Source organism: Cebidichthys violaceus, unplaced genomic scaffold (genome assembly GCF_023349555.1).
Source record: "Cebidichthys violaceus isolate CVI_PGR_0920_01 unplaced genomic scaffold, fCebVio1.0.p SCAF_149, whole genome shotgun sequence".
NCBI lineage: Eukaryota > Metazoa > Chordata > Actinopteri > Perciformes > Stichaeidae > Cebidichthys > Cebidichthys violaceus.
The window spans coordinates 187,501-206,827 of NW_027176317.1; the positions used below are offsets into that span (position 1 = coordinate 187,501).

A 19,327-nucleotide genomic window follows, 5' to 3' on the forward strand; every position below is an offset into this window, starting at 1 on the left:
GCTTTGCAGCCCTCTAGGGGGCGCCAACACACACACACACACACACACACACACACACACACACACACACACACACACACACACACACGGACGTCTATTTAAGAGAGAATAAGCATTGTGAGCTGAAGCATTAATACAACTAACAGGCACATCAAATTAAAAAATACATAAAAACATAAATACGTGTCAAAATCAAGCACACAAGATGCGACAACTGAGCTCCAAACTTTTCCCCGACTCAGAATTTAATCTGCTCACAAATGAGCCGCTAATGACTCTCGAATCATTCTAATCATCATTAATGACACACTGCCTGGTGGCCTTCACAGCTGAGCTTCGACACATAAACGGAGAGCCCGGAGGAGAAGATGTACGGCTGCTAACGGACACGAGAAGAGAAGCAGAGAGTGTTTCTTTAAGTGGACTAAATGGGTTTAATTTAAGGCGCAGAGACAGAAGAACACGTGTCACTGCACACTGTTCTCCTCCCCTCTGAGGACGAGAAACGATGCTTTTGCCTGCAGCAATAACAGAATCAACAGACTAGAGGAAAGAAAACATCCAAAATACACAAGTACATGTATATTTCACTACTGTGTCTGTTTACGTCTGTAGATTTATCTTAAATTCACCAAAAGTTACCATCACATAACGCCTCATTTGCATGTTTAAACATAACATTTCAGAGAACTTGTAACACAATAGCTGCTGGTGTTGCTGTGAGTGATGAAGTGGTGAAGTTTGATGGTGATATCTACTAGTTCATGTTGTGACCCTCTTCACCTGGAGACTCTTCTAAATGTCTGGACTTTAACTAAACGTCTCTTTAAAGGAGCTTTTCTATCAATGGAGTTTTTCTCACACTGATCCAGAAATCTCCACTTCAGTAGTTCTGACCTCCACCAAACTTCACACCTTCATTCCTCTCTGTGTGCTGAAGCTTTCTACTGAGGGCTTTGTTCACACACACACACACACCACTCACAGCCTGTTTTACAATACCTCATTGGTTCTTTGATACTGACCACATAACCCGGGAATTTGAATTTTGACCCCTGCTCCTGTGTCACCGTCACCTCCGTGTCCTTCATCAGCTCCGTCCCGATGGAAAACCTCCGTCCCTAGAGACGGAGCGGGGACATCGTTTACACGAGCACGACGCACGGCGGACGTCATTAAGGAAGCAGTAAGTGTTCAGGTGTGATCTCACCGTGTAGTCCAGGTTTGTTCCCTGGAAGCTGATGGGGATTTGAAAGCCCACGGGGATCAACAGCGGCTCCGGAGACTCGAACTGAGGACAAATGCCGGCCTTCATCACGGGAGGACACGCAGAAGCAGAAACAATATGAGTCCAGGCCTTCAAGTCATCCTCTGATCATTGATAGCGAGCACAAATACTGACGACAACTTGATCCAAAAGTGTAGCATTAACGCATGGCGGTATTAGCAGCATGCTAACTAGCGCACATCTTATCACTTATATGAACACTTTTCAAAGGAATACAAACAACACACACACACACACACACACACACACACACACACACACACACACACACACTCTTACCTGTTGAGGTTTAACTATGTGTTCTCCACCAAGAGCATCATTGTTGTCACTGCAGCTGTGTTCCCGAGCGTTCCACTGACAGCCCCATTCACTGGTCACACACGCGATACACCTGGAAACACACCACATACCTATAGACACGTGTGTGTGATTCAAGTGTGTGTGTGTGTGTGTGTGTGTGTGTGTGTGTGTGTGTGTGTGTGTGTCGTCCATCTTACGGTGAGTTTTGGTTCTTCCTGACAGTAGCAGCACAGTTGTAGAAGTGATACTCTCCGGACGTCACCTTGATTTTGTCGTTCACCAGAACATTGACTGGGACGGACACGTAGTCTGAAAACACACACACACACACACACACACACACACACACACACACACACACACACACACACACACACACACACACACACACACACACACACACACACACACATTTAAAGGAACAGTTCAACATTGGGGAAATACCATATTTGCATTAATGCCAAGAGTTACACGATACCACTCACATATGAAGCTACAGCCGGTTTGCTTAGCTTAGCTTAGCACAAAGACTGGAAACAGGGGGAAACTGCTAGCCTGGCTCTGTGCAAAAGTAATCAAATCCACCTACCAACACCTCTGAAGCTCACTAACTAACATGTTACATCACAGATTTTGTTATTTTTGGACAGAGCTAGACTGGTCATTTCCCCGTTTCCAGTCTTTTAGCTAAACTAAGCTAAGCTAAGCTAAGGGTTGTAGCTTCACATTTAGCGTACAGATATGAGGGTGGCATCAGTCCTATAATTAAAAAATAAGCTTTGAGTATTTCCAAAAGTGTTGAATAATTTCTCTAAGACTCAATGTTTTTGTTTTTAATACATTTTAACTCAAACAAATGCAATGAATTATTGTTTAAAAAAGGACTGAATAAGTTAAAACCGAGCGAACACAGTTATCAGTGAAAAGAGCTTTTTAATAGACCTGTTCTGCAGCTAAATTATCAGATTTCTTTATGCTTTCTTTGAGCAGAAATGACACAAGAGCCCTTTTCAATCTTACTGAAGGTAAGAACCTTTCAACAACAAAGCAATTCATAGTTATTAACATAATAAATCAAAACGCATGAAGACAAGCTATAAAAGTAACCCACGGCATTACACAAGGACAAAACTAAAAAGTGTTGCATAATGATGAACCAAACAGATTAAACAGAACACAATGCAGTGCAAGATATGAATGAACACAATTTAATTTAATATAATAAGACGTTTTGAGGCTTTATTTGAAAGAACAGAGTTTCTAAAATTAGAAACAGCAGATCAGAAATGTATTTTGGCCCCAAACCATTCTCTCTTTATAGTGTTTGATGATCAATTCTTTAAGCCTGGAGAAGAATATTAATATTGATGCATATTAATAAACCTGCTTCCTACCCTGCTGGTCGGGAGTCGGTGGGATTTGCGAGGGGTCCGGCAGCGAACAGACGACCCACACCCGACTGTCGGCGATGACCATCACGGCTTCGCTGGTGAAGGTGCCGAACTGGCACTGCAGCCTATCAGAACTCCTCAGCGCCGGCAGGGCCGGTATCTGGATATCGACCTGGGTTAAACGAGGAGGGAGTGATCGTTCACTTCTACTGGCTGCAGTGAAGACGAAAGACGTGTGTGAGTTACTGCTGAGACGATAACACTGAAGACCGTGTTATTTATTCCTTATCCTGAAAACAAACACGAGGATTCATCCTATAAACACCTATACGTTTGTCCTCCATACTACAGCAGTATAGTAGCAATACATATCATATATTTTATGGAAATTCATCAGTTTATAGATAAAAAAAAATAGATGGTGACATCCATTTTTGGCTACTTTTGGCCAATCAATGAAATACTTGACAATGTACTTCATCACATTGATGCAAATATCCTGTAAATCCAATATTGCTACAAAGCAGTCCGACTTATTGAATATTCAACACTTGCACATGATGACCTGGGTTCATGTTAAGAGAGGAGTACTCTGATATTAATGAAACAATAGAAGTATTTAACATAATAATCACACTTCGGCTGAATAAAGACTGTGAGGTGCGGTTGAAGGCTCCAAAACGGACCTTTAATATTAAATAATGAATGTTATTCATCATTTTACATGTTACTGCATTCGTTACAATAATCTAATAGTAGGCTATAATCTATAACAATGTAACAACGGATCTTATTTTGACCGCATAGTAGTAGTTTTATACTTTAACTACATTTTCTTCATTACTCATTTAACTTAAGTAACAATTTGAATGCAGCAGTCTGAAAAAGGTAAGAGAGTGTGTGTGTGTGTGTGTGTGCAACAAAGAGATGTGTGTAATTGAGGGACAAGAAGTAAGAATCCAAGTCCAAATGGCTGACAGTGTGTGTGTGTGTGTGTGTGTGTGTGTGTGTGTGTGTGTGTGTGTGTGTGCAGTCATAATTACTATTCGACCGTGCCGTTCAGACATCATCGTCCTCATTAGTCCTCACTGACCTCGACCAGTTTAATTTCGCCGCTAAAGTTTTAATTTCAAACTTTTTTGGCGGAGAGAAGCTCCGAAAAATGAATTCACCGGAGACGTTCTCCTCTCCTTTAAGAATGTAAAGCTGCAGGACGCTGAAGGTTTCTTGAAAGCTTTGAAATCCGACCGTCTTATCAGATTAAAAAAAAAAAATCACAAACTATAGGAGCTGCAACGCAGACGAGAGTCACAAACTCCCGAATTACGACTTGAAACTTCACATTTAGTAACAAGACGAACACAAAGGTACACACAACGTCTTCACAGCTGCACTTTAAAAAGGATCCATGTTTATTATAACCTGACCTGATTGTAATTAACGCGCAGCCATAGTGTTGTCGTGTTCCGTTTATCGTGTCTGATGAGGACGGCTGTGAGGATTAAAACCTTTTTTTTTATTCCAGTCAGACTTGTTGCCATGTGACTGTCAATAGTTCAAGATAAGCGACGTAACGAAGGAGCTTCGTGTGTCTTACTTTGTGCACACGCTGAATGTCTCAGAGCTGTGACGTTACTGTAGGAGAAGAAAGGAATTATGGGATGGAAGGTCAGTCTGGTGCTGAACGTCTTGAAGGACGACGCATCTTTCTGGCAAAATCAGCTCTTTGATCGATTCCTCATTAATGCAGAAAGTTCAGGCGTCAGGTTCAGACGGAGCGATGCAGCAAAGTGTGACAGCTGTTTGCTCAACATTACTTTACACTGTCGGCTCCTAGAAATTATACAGATAGAATCTTCTTTTAAAGGGAGAGAATGCTTTTATTTATTTAATCCTCTATTCCTTTAAGGTTTGATAGATTTTTAGCTCACATGATCTCAAAACCATGTCTGTTCTCAGATCAACTGTACGGACGCAAGAATATAGATTTAGAATCTTTTTAAATGTATCAAAAACTAAAGAAATTATGATCTTAAGAAGTGATGACATCGTCCAGACCTACAAAATCTACTGCTGTCATTGAAACGCAGTGTCTTTTCAAAATAAACCTCCTTGTTCACGGGAAACGTACAGTTTCCGTTGGTTTCACGCATACAGTGTCTTTTCAAAATAAACTTCTATGTTTACAGGAAACGTACAGTTTCCACTCGTTAAACGCATACAGTGTCTTTTCAAAATAAACTTCCTTGTTCACGGGAAACATATGGTTTCCGCTGGTTTCACTCATACAGTGTCTTTTCAAAATAAACTTCTGTGTTCACGGGAAAGGTACAGTTTCAGTTGGTTTCACGCATACTGTGCATTTTCAAAATAAACTTCCATGTTCGAAGGAAACATTCAGCTTTCCGCTTGTAGCATGCATACAGTCTCATCTGAAAATAAAAATCCAACATCCAACAACATTGTTTGCTTACACAACAAAAGTTGTGGTTTGGGTTTAAATAGAGTACGGAAGATACCGAAACTAAGATAAAACAAATCAACTTTTACTGGGTTTTACGCGGGACAGTAACAGCGGTCTCCTGGGTGAAAGTCTGTGTTTGTTAACACCCAGTCTAGGAAAGTCAGAATGAGTTGTTCCGAATGGGCACGCCCGTCATTCGGGGACATAATATGTGCTTAGTGGTGCTGGATATTGTCTATGTGTATTTCGGTTTGCAGACTCGTTTGTTTTGAATTGAGCGATGAATAAAGTATTTTGAACTCAGTTTACATTAAAATTGACCATTAACTGAACCCCTACCCAAAAGGTAGATTGTCCAATCACGGCTAAGCAACCGCAAGTAAGTTGAAGAGGCGTTCACGGGGCTGTAGTAAAAGGGGAACCCTGTTTATAAGGAGTGTGGATAGTGATGTCTGTTATTTAAACCCTTTCAAAAAGTGGAAAACACAAGAGAATAAGTGTGAGAAACAGACGTGTTTATCTTCTCCGACATGAACTGAGAGCATGTTGTTGTTTTAGAGCAATGTTGCTCATGTGTGATTCACCGAAACGAGGCTTCATCAGCAGTTTCTGGGTGTGACAACATCACTGTTGGGGGAACATCATTTCACTTTACGAGCTGAATCAGCCCAACTTGTTTTCCAAAGCAACTGTCAGCACAAATCTATGCAACACACATCTGGATCATATTTATAGAATTGCAAATCATAACGTATCCAGGAAATGGAGGGTCCAGCACCAGAGGTTGGGAACCTGTTTGAAATGCTGACAACACGGACACACAGAGCGCTCCAGCTCAGGAGGTTTGACTGGTTCGAGTAAAGCTGAGCTCAGCAGGAAGTGAACCCAGCTCGAGGGAGGGGGGGGGGGTTCTCTCTCCTACCTGCTGCTTCTTCTTGCAGCTCAGGTTCGGCGGGATGAAGGCCTGGATCTGAACACACTGCTGATTGGGCGACCACAGCCAGCTCTTGTCCTCCCAATGCCTGTCACACTCCATCTTCCTGGTGCACCTGGAGGGGGGGGGGGGGGGGGGGGGGGGAAATACAGTTAGATGCTCGTTAAAGGCATGGTGTATTTTCAAAATAAACTGCCATGTTTAAAGGAAACGTACAACTTTCCACTTGTATCATGCATACAGTCTCTACTCGAAAATAAACTTGCAACATAGGCTTACTTACACGGGACACGAACAGACAGACAGAGAGACAGACAGAGAGACAGACAGAGAGACAGACAGAGAGACAGACAGACAGACAGACAGACAGACAGACAGAGAGAGAGAGAGAGAGAGAGAGAGAGAGACACACAGACAGAGAGAGAGAGAGAGACAGACAGAGAGACAGACAGACAGACAGACAGAGAGAGAGAGAGAGAGAGACACAGACAGAGAGAGAGAGAGAGACAGACAGAGAGACAGACAGACAGACAGGCACAGAGAGAGAGAGAGAGAGACAGACAGACAGACAGAGAGACAGAGACAGAGAGACAGAGAGACAGACTCACTTTCCCTCCAGGACACACCAGCCACAGTACGGATCCTTTATGGAGACGCAGGACTGGCAGTCTGTCTTCAGGTGGCAGGCCTGGACTGGAACCTTGGTGATCTGCAAACACATGACAGACTTTTATTTTGAAGGAGCTGTTATAGGTAACAACATGCAGGAGCTTAAAGGCAAAAAAAACACAAAGAAAATAAATCACCTAAACACAACTTTTAAACTTCTATTCTCTTTAGAGCCTGTTTTTTGGACTATATTTGTTTAGATTTTGGCAAATTAGCCGTTAAAAACATGCTGAATCAGCTCCTGTTTGTGCATCCAATGGGTTGACTGCAGACAACTATCACTGGAATACTTTGGTACCGACGGAAACTTTAAAATGTGAAGATTCCCGGGTAAGTTGTGAAGCCTCTTTTGTGATTGATGGACGTTCTTTTCCTCGATGGACATCAGAAATAATGACATCAGCGGGAAGTGCAAGTCACACTGAATTATATCAACATATCTTTGTGTTAAGATTTAATAGAGTTGTGACTCAGAGACGTGCGATAGTCGACTCAGTTTCACTAGTCTGACAGTACAGAGGAGACTCATACATTAAACATGATTATTCTTTCTTTTTAAGAAGAGAAACAATAGGTGACGGATCCATTCTGGACATTTGGAGTTACAGCCAAGATATGTGAAACATGTAAGCGTTATATGTACAGATATAAGAGTTTTATATGTTATTTCAACACCGATATATAAATCTGTTATGTACAACAGTGTTCACGATCGTCCTTGATGGATGCTATTCTAGCAGAGAAATAATTTACAGCCCTGACAAGAAGAAGAGGCCGATCTAACACATTCAAATGAGCAGATGGAGCATCGTCACTTGACTTGATGAAAGCGAGCCGCCCTCTTGAAGCGCACTCTAATTAATTCATTTCTAAATCAATAACATCAATTTCACTTTCGACGCGCGGCGGCGGCGGCGGAGAATGACGGCGACCCGGAAAAAAAAAGATGAAAGGACAAAGGAGGAGACGGATGAAGAGGAAAACAAAGAGAGAGCGAGTGAATAAATCAATAGCTGACTTCTGTGTGGTAATGTAGACGGATGTATCGGTGCGAGTCGAACGGATGAATGAATGATCAAATAAGACGGAGAGAATAAATGAAGGACTCATTAAGTCCCCGACCTGATGGGGGGGGGGGGGGGGGGGCAAGCAGAAGTGAGCCCCGTGACCTTCTTCATGTGTGGACGTGTGGAGGTGTTCCACGGATGGAAGGTGAGGGAGATGGACTGAAAAGAAGCGCGATCAACGCTGTCCAAAGTCTGACCTTCTTCTCCGTGGTGATGTACAGGTGTCGGAGTTCGGAGTCGTCGAACATCAGGTCCTTGTTGACTTTGTCTCCCGTGACGTCGCCCTGCGCTCGCCCGTACACCTCCGGATGGGCCGACAGATGCACCTTCAGCACCTGCAGAGAACACAGAAGCTGCGTTAACACGCTTTTAAAATCACCCTCTGCACTCAATACATTCAGCTTTTATTCAGTACGAAATATGGCATTTTTCCAAAAATGTTTAAATGTTGTAATGTGTGAGACAGGCGGAGCAAAAGTATGTGTATTTATAATGCAAACATTCCATAATGAAGCTTCAAAGGTCTCAATTCAAACGTCTGATAAAGCTTTAAGTGGAAGAGTCCTGTTCAACTATGTTCACTGGTATTTATTCAAACAACTGGAGACATTTATGTGACTTTAGTTCACTTAAATATTCATACATTTATTATTAGAGACTTTCATTTTAGGCTGGCTAGTAAACAAATTACAGTTTTGGGCTTAATTATTACAATAATGTGCAATTACTAGTGCTCTATTTAGTGATTGGAGGTGTACCACATGTTAAAACATGTATTTTACAGTAAATACTACGATCACTGTAGGTAAAAAATAAACAACCCGAAGAGACACGATCTTTCTCTGTTCCCTTATGAACATGAATACATACTAATACAGTTAATATATATGAATATAATATACTTTAACGGGGTGTCTGGAGTTATGGAAATTGTTTGTATTTCATATTTACTATAATTGCAAATTGACAGAAATAAAGACGACAAACAAGAAGAAAACCAGTGACAGTAAAGAAGGAAAGAGGAGTAAAGTCCGTCTTCACCTCTCCGGCGGCGGTGCCCAGGAACGCCACCGTGTGCCTCATTTCCACGGCAACGGCCACGGCGGTCATGTGACCCTTACGGGCCAATGAGGGCTCAGTTGTTAAGGCGAACTCGGCCTTGCTGGCCAACGGGGAGGGCAGGAACTCTGCTCCGCACTTATATTTGATGGCCATTTCCTTCTGATGGAGCAGGAAAAGAAATCACGAGTGAAAGGCTCACCTTACTGTAGAACTGTTTCAGTCTCTCTTTATCTCTGACACACAGACGGCTTTCCTCACATTAGTGTTGCTGCACAGGTCCTCAGACTTGGAGGAGTAAGGCGAGTAGACGGCGGGCTTCTCGTTAATGATGCCGTTGTCGCTGTAACAGGCTCCTATTATCTCCACCAGCCTCTTATTAATCGAGTGAAGAGGGTACATGCCTACAGACGGGAGCAAAAACACAGCGTGGACCCGTTTCACACAGTTTCCTCTGATAATAAAGGACACATTTGAGTCTGTGTTTGTCTGGTAAACCAAACAATACAAATGCAAAAACTCACAAAACCAAAAATCACAGAGCGCTTATTCTGCAAAATACTCGTTAGTTACAGTTTTAGTTTTCAGTATTAGAATGAATTATGCTAAATTTAAAGAGATTCACAACTTGTACTATAGGTGTATTAAGTCAGAGCCACTCAGAATCACATGTGCACGAAACTACGGCTGATTATTGTAAAATTAGCAAAGAATTAGGCAACAAATGAAAATGGGAGATAATGGGGAAGAAATTGGGGACTTATCCAAATATGTTCTTTGGTGAAAAGTGATGTGAAAATAAATATATTTTTTCAAATTGTTTTTGCTAAATGTCTCGCCATTTAGAATACTTTCCGAAATGGCAGTAAATCTGAATTTTGAACACTCTGTTGAAGTGGAAATGGTTGAAATCTGCACAATTGAGAAAAAAAGGTTCCATTAAGCTGTTCTGGAGCTTTCAGTCAAAACACTTGATCTTCACCGTCCGATGGAGTTTGCCCAGTTGATATAGGAAAGTAGATCATTCAAACTCTTAAAGGCTTAAAAACGGAGGTTTAAGGTCAATAATGAACTTTATACCATAGTTGATGAAGATCATGTGATTTGATCAAAAGCTCCCGAAAAGCTACTGTACCAAGCAAACAGTGTTTTCTCAGCGGCTGTTTCCATGGTCAAGATTTAACGATGAATCTCAGATATCTGAACAGATTTGTGTTGAACAATCTGGGAAAAATGGCCACATGGTGGCGCTAGTACGTCTCAGTCTGCACCATCAACTCATCACTTTCTCCTTGTCCCAGGGACAAACTTTCTGCCTCATTTCACTGAAATGTTCGGGAACATCTGCAAGTATCTGCAAAGTATCGGGAACATCTGCATAACTCAGACGACACTTACACATGGCTGACGTGGATGGGTCTTCATCAGAAGTGAAGGTGACAAACAGCACCTTGTCAGAGTCTGAAACTGGTCCATACTGGCCCGATTCGGTCATAGTCTGAGCCAAAACGTCCCCTGGCTTTGCTACATAGGCAGCCTGGGTAGACGAGGAGGAGATAACAGAGCTGAATGTTGGATATTCACACCAAAAATGTGTATTTAGCTGATAAAACAGAGGTACAGTGAGTGTGGAGACCCCATAAATTCAGGTTCAGGAGCATTTTAAATCCAATTTATAAAGTTGTTCAGGGGTCAAAGCCGAGGCGTTCACAAAAAGGTTCCAAGTGAAGACAAACTCATTCAAATGTTAAAAGTCCAAATGTGTTTTTTTCCCCGAGTCACTGCTGCCCTTTGGATGAAAAAACGCCCACAGCCTATCCAGAGTCTCGCAGAATGCATCATTATTATTATTATCATTATTATTATTAATACCTGAGCTTTGTTGTACTTGTTGGTGGCGCTACAGTTGAGCTGCAGCTCGGTGTAGGAGTAATAACTCTGATCGACCTCGCACATCCTGGAGATGAAGGTGAAGTTCTTGGTGTCCTGGACGCCCAGCGTCCGCGAGAACAGGAAGTACACGAAGCCGCCGTCCTTGAAGGCGAAGCGGAAGTCGTGGAGGTACCGCAGGACGAAGGGGTTGGCCTGCACCGCCGAGGCCTCGATGATGCTGTCGAACACCACCCAATCCCCGTAGTCCTGGAGGATGCGGGTGGAGATGAGCTTGGTGCTGTCGTGGCTGCCGTACCCTTTACCGACCTGTGTGGCGGGAAAGACGATTAGCTCACGCCAAGAGGCGGTCGACAGAGTCCGTGCTCCCGTAGACTCGTAGTCTGTATAGTTTATTGAACTGCTGTGCCGAGTAAAGGGAAGTTCTAGCTCTAATTTGTAATATCTCCAATGCGCAAGTGCTCGACATGGGCTTCATAAGCCGTATGAACATAAAAACAATGTGGAGATCATCTGGACGAGCGCGGAGAGAACGAGGGCGCTGTTCAACAACTTCAACCCTGAACGGCAACAACGGCCTGTGATTAAACACTAGCTAAAGGTTCTAGGAATCTGCTCTTTTGATGTAGAGAATATGATTTTACAGGAAAACATTTGCAGAAGAATGAAATGTTCAGATGAAGGCTGCGATATGTGTAACACCATCATTATTTAACTGTAGAAAGTGTAGTCTGTATGCTATTTGGGGCATTATTGAGGCCTATTGAAATAATAATGGTCCAAAAATGATGGGAAACTGCTTTTTCCTACAATCTTTTATTCACTGTAGGAATTCAGAATGTAGGCTAATAACCACTGTTGATTCTGGCGAATAAGAACGCCAAATGTGAATAAAGGGAGTACGGGGAGGTGCTCCCAAAACCACCAATCCTTGTTTCTACAACTGCTTTTCTTCACGCGTTGAATCCCAGCTCTAGATTTGAGACCGGAGACGTGGACTAGAGGGAGACTTGGCTCCGGCTCCACCGGCCAGACTTCAGGCCTTGACTAGTCCCTGAAGACTTGAGAGCGGAAATATTAAGGCTCAAGTAAAACCTGAGAGGCGTGCCTCAGGTTTTGACCATAACACCAGAACAATAACACTGTCACATGTGATCAGAGGGGCTTTGAAAAGGTCTTGGCCTCAGTGATGTGAAACTCACAACATTTCAAATGCTATTTAAACCCAACGGTCAACTCTCAGAGCTGAGCGACATTTCCCTCAAGGGCCTGCACTGATCAATATCAATAACCATCAGATTAAGGGACTAGATTGTGAACAAAGTGGAGCATCGAGCAGCTGCAGAGTTTGAAACGGAAGGAAAAGGAGAGTCAAAATATCGGACTTTAGACTTCAGGGCCCGTAAACATTGGGAGAAACTCTCAGAGAGCTCCTAACCTAAAAAAACCCCCATCTTTACCTCAATGAACATCTCTGTGGAATAAACTGTAAGCCACACTCTAAAAGTAAAAACACAGGCCTACGTCTATTCACATGCTGATACACGCTATATTTATTTGCTTTGCAGTCAATTTTGGTACTAAATCTATTTGATGTCTTTCATCAGTTTTTGTGATTGCTGTAAGTGGCGGCGTTGGTCTGCATGTAAATCTGTAAACCAGCGAACACTGTTGCATTTCGCCAAGTTAACATCACTTTCATTTCAAGAGTGATCGCGTCGGGTGGGAGATGTGCTGCAGTGAACAGTGAGGTGGACCACAGATCCCTGGAGGATCTCATCTTCGTCATTCAGCGGCTGGAGGCTGTTCCTTCGACCTCTTTGTGTTTCAAACGTTTGTCTGCTCTGCACTAGAAACTCTTAAGCCTCTTGAAAGTCCTCCTCTCTACAAACTACTACTGCCGACAGCGTTTCACCTCAGGAGCTGTCTTAAGGGCTAAGAAGCTTTGGAAAATAACTTTCATCCTTTCCAGGAATCTGTCACAACTTTGAGGGGAAATTCTTAGAAAAAGTCATAATTCTTGTAGGAAGCTTCATGAAAATGGTCTTTTTGTTGTAGTTGCTATAAACCCTTCTGAAGGACCCTGGCTGGTTCCCCGTGGCCTCCTCTCACATACCTCTACCTCTAGCATCACCAAACATCTTGTGAGGACTTCACTGATACTGTGTGAAGAAATAAAAACAACTAAACATCTCAAGATAACTGACAAGGCCGCTCATTTCCCATATGGCCGCCAATTTGATTCTTCCATTCTCGACAAATTGCAAATTTAATTGTGTTTGCTCGCACTATATCACAGATGGAGGTGATGATTTTTTTTTAATTCACCCCTGCGCCGCTGGGAATATAACGCATATGTGTGTGCGTGTTTCACTCCTCACCAGGAAGACGGTGAAGTTGTCATTGTCCTTGATGTAGTAGGACATCACTCCCACCACGGAGACGCTCTCCTCGGCGCTCGCCACGTACGACTTCTCCCCTTTGGTGTCGCTGAAGTACAGCAGCTGCTCCACGTCGCTCAGGTTCCTCAGCGAGCAGATGCCCCTGAAGACGCTGCCGCAGACCACCAGCACGTCCTTGGCCTCCTGGACCAGCAGCAGCTTGTTGTGGTTGGAGGTGTCCACAGCCTCCTCGCAGGCGTCCGTGACGGGCGGCGTGCACTGCCGGTTGTCCTTTTTGGGGCCCGTCTCGGTGCGGGACTCGACCTCGAGGTCCCGGTTCAGCTGGTAGAGGTGGTTGACGGCGCCGACGTACAGCCGGCCCGAGCGGGGATCGGCCACCACGTTGTTGATCAGAGTGTTGGAGAGGAACTCTTTGTTTTTGCCATGGGAGGGGAGGATGTAGACGGCTGCCAGGGCGAATAGGGCAAACTGCCACGCCCACCACCGCTCCATCGTGTCTGGAGGAGAAACAGAGACGAGGTAGAAATGTTAAACTTTCTGGGGTTTCTCTTCTGTGCGAGGAGCACGAGTAGGGCTGCAATTATTAATCATTATTATTTTGATTAATTGATCAGAATGGAAGTCATTTTCTATTGATAAATCAAACAACTATTCAACTAATGGTTCTGAGATAATAAACATTTCGTAGACGTGTCAGTGCTATACTTTATATAACTATCTTATAGCAATCTATATATATATATATATGTATATATACATATATATATATATATATGTTGTGGTGATCGATTGGTACATCGGTTAAGTCATTAATCAAGCAAACTGTCCAACATTGTAGCTTCATTATGTTTTGTATTGCTGTAAAATTTATATATTTGGGTTTTGGACTGTTGGTCGGACAAAACAAGACATTTTGGGACGTCACATTGATTTCCGGGATGGACATCTGTCCATATTTTTGAGTCAAAGATTAAACAATACACTTAAAAAATAAAAATGGCAAAAAAGTCTAGCAGCAAAGTTGCCAGCAAATATCTTATTACAGTACAAAACCGTACCACAAAAATACAGATGAAATAACAGTATTACACCGTTGGAAAACAGACATATGTTAAAATACATTAAAAACAAGTACTTTTGAAGTTAATCTCTGTGAATTTAGGGCATTTGTTAGTTACTCTGTGAATCAGTTTATCTACCGTTAATCCAGAATCGTAAGGTAAAGCCCTAAACTGCTTCGTGAGCACCGTTTCTGACAAGCAGTCCCGACAATAAACTCGCTGAACTCGGATTCAGAGACAAAGAAACCGAGAGCTCGTCCTCCAAACAGAGCGCCGCTCGTGACATTGCACCGCGGGGCTGAGCACCGACAGCGGCACAAACTCGAGGAGGAACGAATGAAACGCTGAGAGCAAAGAGATGCAGTAATGAGGAGCTTCTCATTAAATCGAGAACATCCTTTTACTGGAGGAAAACGAGAGAGGAAGAGGAGGAGGAAGAGGAGGTGGTGGAGGTGGTGGAGGTGGTGGTGGTGGTGGTAGGCAACGGGGCTAAAAAGTGAAGAGAGTTGCTGAGCCAGATTAGATTAGCAAAGACAAAAGAAGAAAGTGTGTGTGTGTGAAAAGAGAGAGACTGAGTGTAGCAATTAGTTTCCTGACATACTGAGTTTCTCCTTCCATTAGTCTGGATGGGTGTTTAATTATAGCTGCGGCCTGTGGCTGTAAAACATCACTGCACAAACATGCATGCAGTGATGCAACTACATCAGGTTATTTTTGGTTGATTCTCATAAACTTCATCTTATAATTTTTCTTCAAAACATTCAAAAAACGTTTTAATTGCAGCGGCGGCGGCGGCGGCTCTGCCTTCTGTCTGGTAAATCAAAACGCATTAAAGTCACTTCATGTTTGTTTATTTACGCGATCAGGCATTTTTTTTTACTGGCGTTAAGGCAGCGACTATCAGATCGTTCTGATTGGTGGTGGATCAACTGGCTGCCTATTCCCCCCTCTGTGCTTTTAACTCCCTCCAAATTGAATTCACTTCAGTTCGCTTCATTGCTAAAAGGACTTATTGGTGTGAAAAGACTTATCTTTGTACCCACCTGCTCGCCCCAATTACCTGTCCACAGATATCAAGAGTCAGGTGGTCCTAATGGCTGCAATGCAGAGTTTTAGAAAGTGTTACAGTGGAGGAATACACACATAAACCTCTGAATGCCTCAGTGTTTCACACTGTTTTATTACAACAGATATCCAGCATTTTATTTTATGCACGTTCCATATTTATATCCCTATATTTCAACTTCTGCACAATTTTATGTCTCATTTTTACTCGCATGATTATTTTCTTTTAATACATATTTAATGAGCGTCATTGGAGTGGGCCTGAGGTCCAAGATTTTCATTTACGACAGCTTCTCTATAATTGTTCTGCAAATGACAATAAGTGACACAAATTGTTGTATTCCCAAAATAACTTAAGTTTAGGAAAACGACTTTCCTAATGAATACATTTACACTTTTAAGTGTGTTTTAATGCCGCGAAGTTGTGAAAGAAAGACATACAAAACTAAATATTAAAAAAAGATACAGCGCTGCTTGCTGATTGGTCAGTTAAACTTCTGGTTGGATGTCATTGGGTGTTGTAGCTTTTTGGACATTTATTGAAAAGTGTGATGTAATATCACACAAGTACATTCAGACAGTGTTGCAAGAGCTATTCAATCATTTACTTAAGTAAAAGTAGCAATACCAAAGTGTAGAAATACTCTGTTACTAGCACAATTACTGCATTTAAGTACAAGCACTAGTATCAGCAAGTACGCATAATACAAAGCAGCTACTCTCAGTGTTACACTATTATATCATTGGTTCACTATCATTGATGTATAGTTGTGAAAGCAGTACTTTAATGTTGCAGTTTGTCATGGTGGAGCTAATTTTAAATTTGTAAATTTGTAAATTTACAAAAACAAACCGCCGCCAGAATTTCATTGCGCCTCAAGTAGTGTTATTACGGTAAGGACGGTCCAGAAAGACATTTTATTTCATGTTCTTTCTGTGCTCTTTTATGGACATAAATACATACGAATATAATCAATAGATTTTGCTCTCGGTGGCTCATGTTACCACATTGTTAAATGGTGGTTGCAAAGTGAAGCAAGCAGTATTTTTTTATTGTAAATTTGTCATTTTGATTCCAGAGATTTAGATCTTCTTTTCTGGGATTCATAATTTTTTTAATAATCTGAAATTAGAATAAAATGTATCCTTGATTGCAGCTGGATGATGCAGGTCAACAGCCCTTCATTCACCATGAAAGTAAATGAAAAAGCCTCTTCTTGTGTTGACCCGGTCTCTGAGTCCTCTCTTCATCTCTAGCTTCATCTCTCTCCTCCTCCTTCACCTCAATGTAAAAAGACAGCAGGTGTATTCACCTTCGCTCTCAGGGGGCCCGTTATGGAAGTGTGCATCTGCCACATCAAAGGAAAACCATCTTTGGGATCTTTCTCCCTCGCTTTGCCTTATTTGCTTTCTTTCGTCCTCCTTTAAGCCTGACAGGAAGACGTTGGGCGTCAAAGGCGTCAAAGGTGTGTTTCTCTTCTTCTTCTTCTCTAGTGAGCAACAGTTTGGCTTTAAGATCTTGGGAGGACATTTTGTCAGAACTTCAGGACTAATTTGAGGACAAATATTGTAAGAAAACTAGATCATTGTTGAGGAGATGAGCAGACTTTGGGAGTCCCTTTGCAGGGCGAGTTGTACCGGCGGGATAGACGAGGTTATGAGGATTACGGTCTCGAGTGTTCAAACTGATGTAATCCTGGTTATTCTATGATTGGCACCAACTGTGACCTGCAAGTTAAACGAGAACAGCATCTTGCTGAATTGAAACCTGAATGAATTCAGCAGGTGTGCTACCAACACTAAACCCAGTGCATCTGGTCCTTGTGCACAAATGTGTGTTACAACCCTAACACTACGGTGGTGTCCATATCAAATAACCAAACTTCCCGTGAAGATGGAAGTTCATTTGGAAAAGAAACTAGGCAATGTACTATGTAACAAAGCTATATTTACTTGAAGCTAGCACTGACCAAGCTGGCGTACTTGATGCGTTCCAGTGAGAAGGCGTCGGCTTCTGCACTCATTTCTTCAGGTCTGTGTGGCGTGGACTTTATGGTTTACGGTTTGGCATGTTTTTGGGGTTTGGGTTAACACAATTTAGGAATGAAAGTCTGCTTGAATATAGCGTTACAATTGAGTCCGAGTCTGTGTGTGTGAGATTACATTGGCAGCCGCCAGCAACACATATTCGGTAGAAAAACCGGAGTTGCCAACCACGGCGATAAAATGCTAATGTTGTGATGGAAAAGTGAGTCACACACACACACACACACACACACACACACACACACACACACACACACACACACACACACACACACACACACACACACACACACACACACACTTCTATACATACACAGGGGAGAGAACAGCAATCTGTGACTCATTAAAATCCCGAGTGCATACTTTGTGAAAGTCTCACTGACCCCTCTGCTAAAAAAGTTTGGAGTGAAACTAAATCCAGGAATGTCTGCTGAAGCTCCAGCCAGGGGAATAGAGCCCGACTGATTCTCTCTCAGTGTGTAATCTCTCTCTCTCTCTCTCTCTCTCTCTCTCTCTCTCTCTCTCTCTCTCTCTCTCTCTCTCTCTCTCTCTCTCTCTCTCTCTCTGTCTTTACATCCTCACCCGGGGGAACGAGTTCAAACTAAAAACGGTTTTCTGACACACGAGATCCTCGGGGACGGACCAGATCTGGAACCCCATCTATGGTTGTGTCTCTGACCGACTGTCTGTCTGTCCAGATGTTGGCCTAAAGAAACATTTAAATACATGACAGGTCTTTAAGAGTCTGGTTTCCAGTCTATATATACAAAAGGTTTCATTTCAAACACGTTTTTTAATCTCGTGTGCCTCGACTATTCCTCCAGTCTGCATGGTGGATGCGGTGTGACCGTAACATTCACACAGTTAGACTTAACTGAGTGGATGTCTGCACTGCTTGAATGTCCAATAACATCTTGTTTTTTCTTTATTTTCTCGCTCCAAACTTTGACTTCTTGTTTACGGCTAAAATGCTCTCCGAGTTAGGAAAAGCCCCGACTCGGCCTCATTTTCATTCATGCCCACCACCGGGCGTCATTAGCCATTCATGACATCGGGCTGGAGGAGCGCTGAAGCTGATTGGCCGTGCCTGGAGGGGATATGGACGCTATGATTGGCGGAGCCCAGGGGAAATTGAGTTCTTATTGGTGGTAATGAAGAGGCCTGGAGGAGGACATGGCTGAGACAAAGTAAGCATAAAAGTAAAAGACCGAAGACGATAGAGCGCGCACACACACACACACACACACACACACACACACACACACACACACACACACACACACACACACACACACACACACACACACACACACACACACACACACAGATGTAGAGACTAAAGAGAGAAGAAGTCCAGAAAGATATAACAATGTGTCGTCTAGTCTATAGAATGTCTATGTATTTTCATGAAGGATAAATCAGAGGATTATTTTATTGATTAATCGATTTCTTTTGTCTATAAAATTGTCAGAAAAAGAGTTAAAGATGACGTAAATAATGTGTTATTTTATCCAATCAATAGTCCAACCCTCCTCCCCCAAAACATATATAGTAAATATATATATATATATATATATATATATATATATATATATATATATAAATATATATATATATATATATATATATATAAATATATATATATATATATATATATATATATATAAATATATATATATATATATATATAT

The 19,327-nt window shown here is 42.3% G+C and overlaps 1 protein-coding gene across 1 annotated transcript in view; it reads right to left on the minus strand.

The window, feature by feature from the left end:
* The window catches only part of LOC137871582 (plexin-B2-like), a 44,642-nt gene extending 30,684 nt beyond the window's left edge, over window positions 1-13,958 (minus strand). Inside the window, exons 1-13 of the mRNA XM_068709454.1 lie at window positions 13,444-13,958; window positions 11,045-11,371; window positions 10,571-10,709; window positions 9,434-9,576; window positions 9,155-9,334; window positions 8,311-8,448; window positions 6,986-7,086; window positions 6,366-6,492; window positions 2,983-3,151; window positions 1,786-1,897; window positions 1,568-1,679; window positions 1,211-1,309; window positions 1,026-1,121 (exon numbers count right to left, since the gene is read on the minus strand). Of these exons, the coding sequence (XP_068565555.1) occupies window positions 1,026-1,121; window positions 1,211-1,309; window positions 1,568-1,679; window positions 1,786-1,897; window positions 2,983-3,151; window positions 6,366-6,492; window positions 6,986-7,086; window positions 8,311-8,448; window positions 9,155-9,334; window positions 9,434-9,576; window positions 10,571-10,709; window positions 11,045-11,371; window positions 13,444-13,956 (2,256 nt within the window). The 5' untranslated portion in view covers window positions 13,957-13,958. The remainder of the gene's footprint in view (window positions 1-1,025; window positions 1,122-1,210; window positions 1,310-1,567; window positions 1,680-1,785; window positions 1,898-2,982; window positions 3,152-6,365; window positions 6,493-6,985; window positions 7,087-8,310; window positions 8,449-9,154; window positions 9,335-9,433; window positions 9,577-10,570; window positions 10,710-11,044; window positions 11,372-13,443) is intronic.
* Between the last annotated feature and the right edge of the window lie 5,369 nt (window positions 13,959-19,327).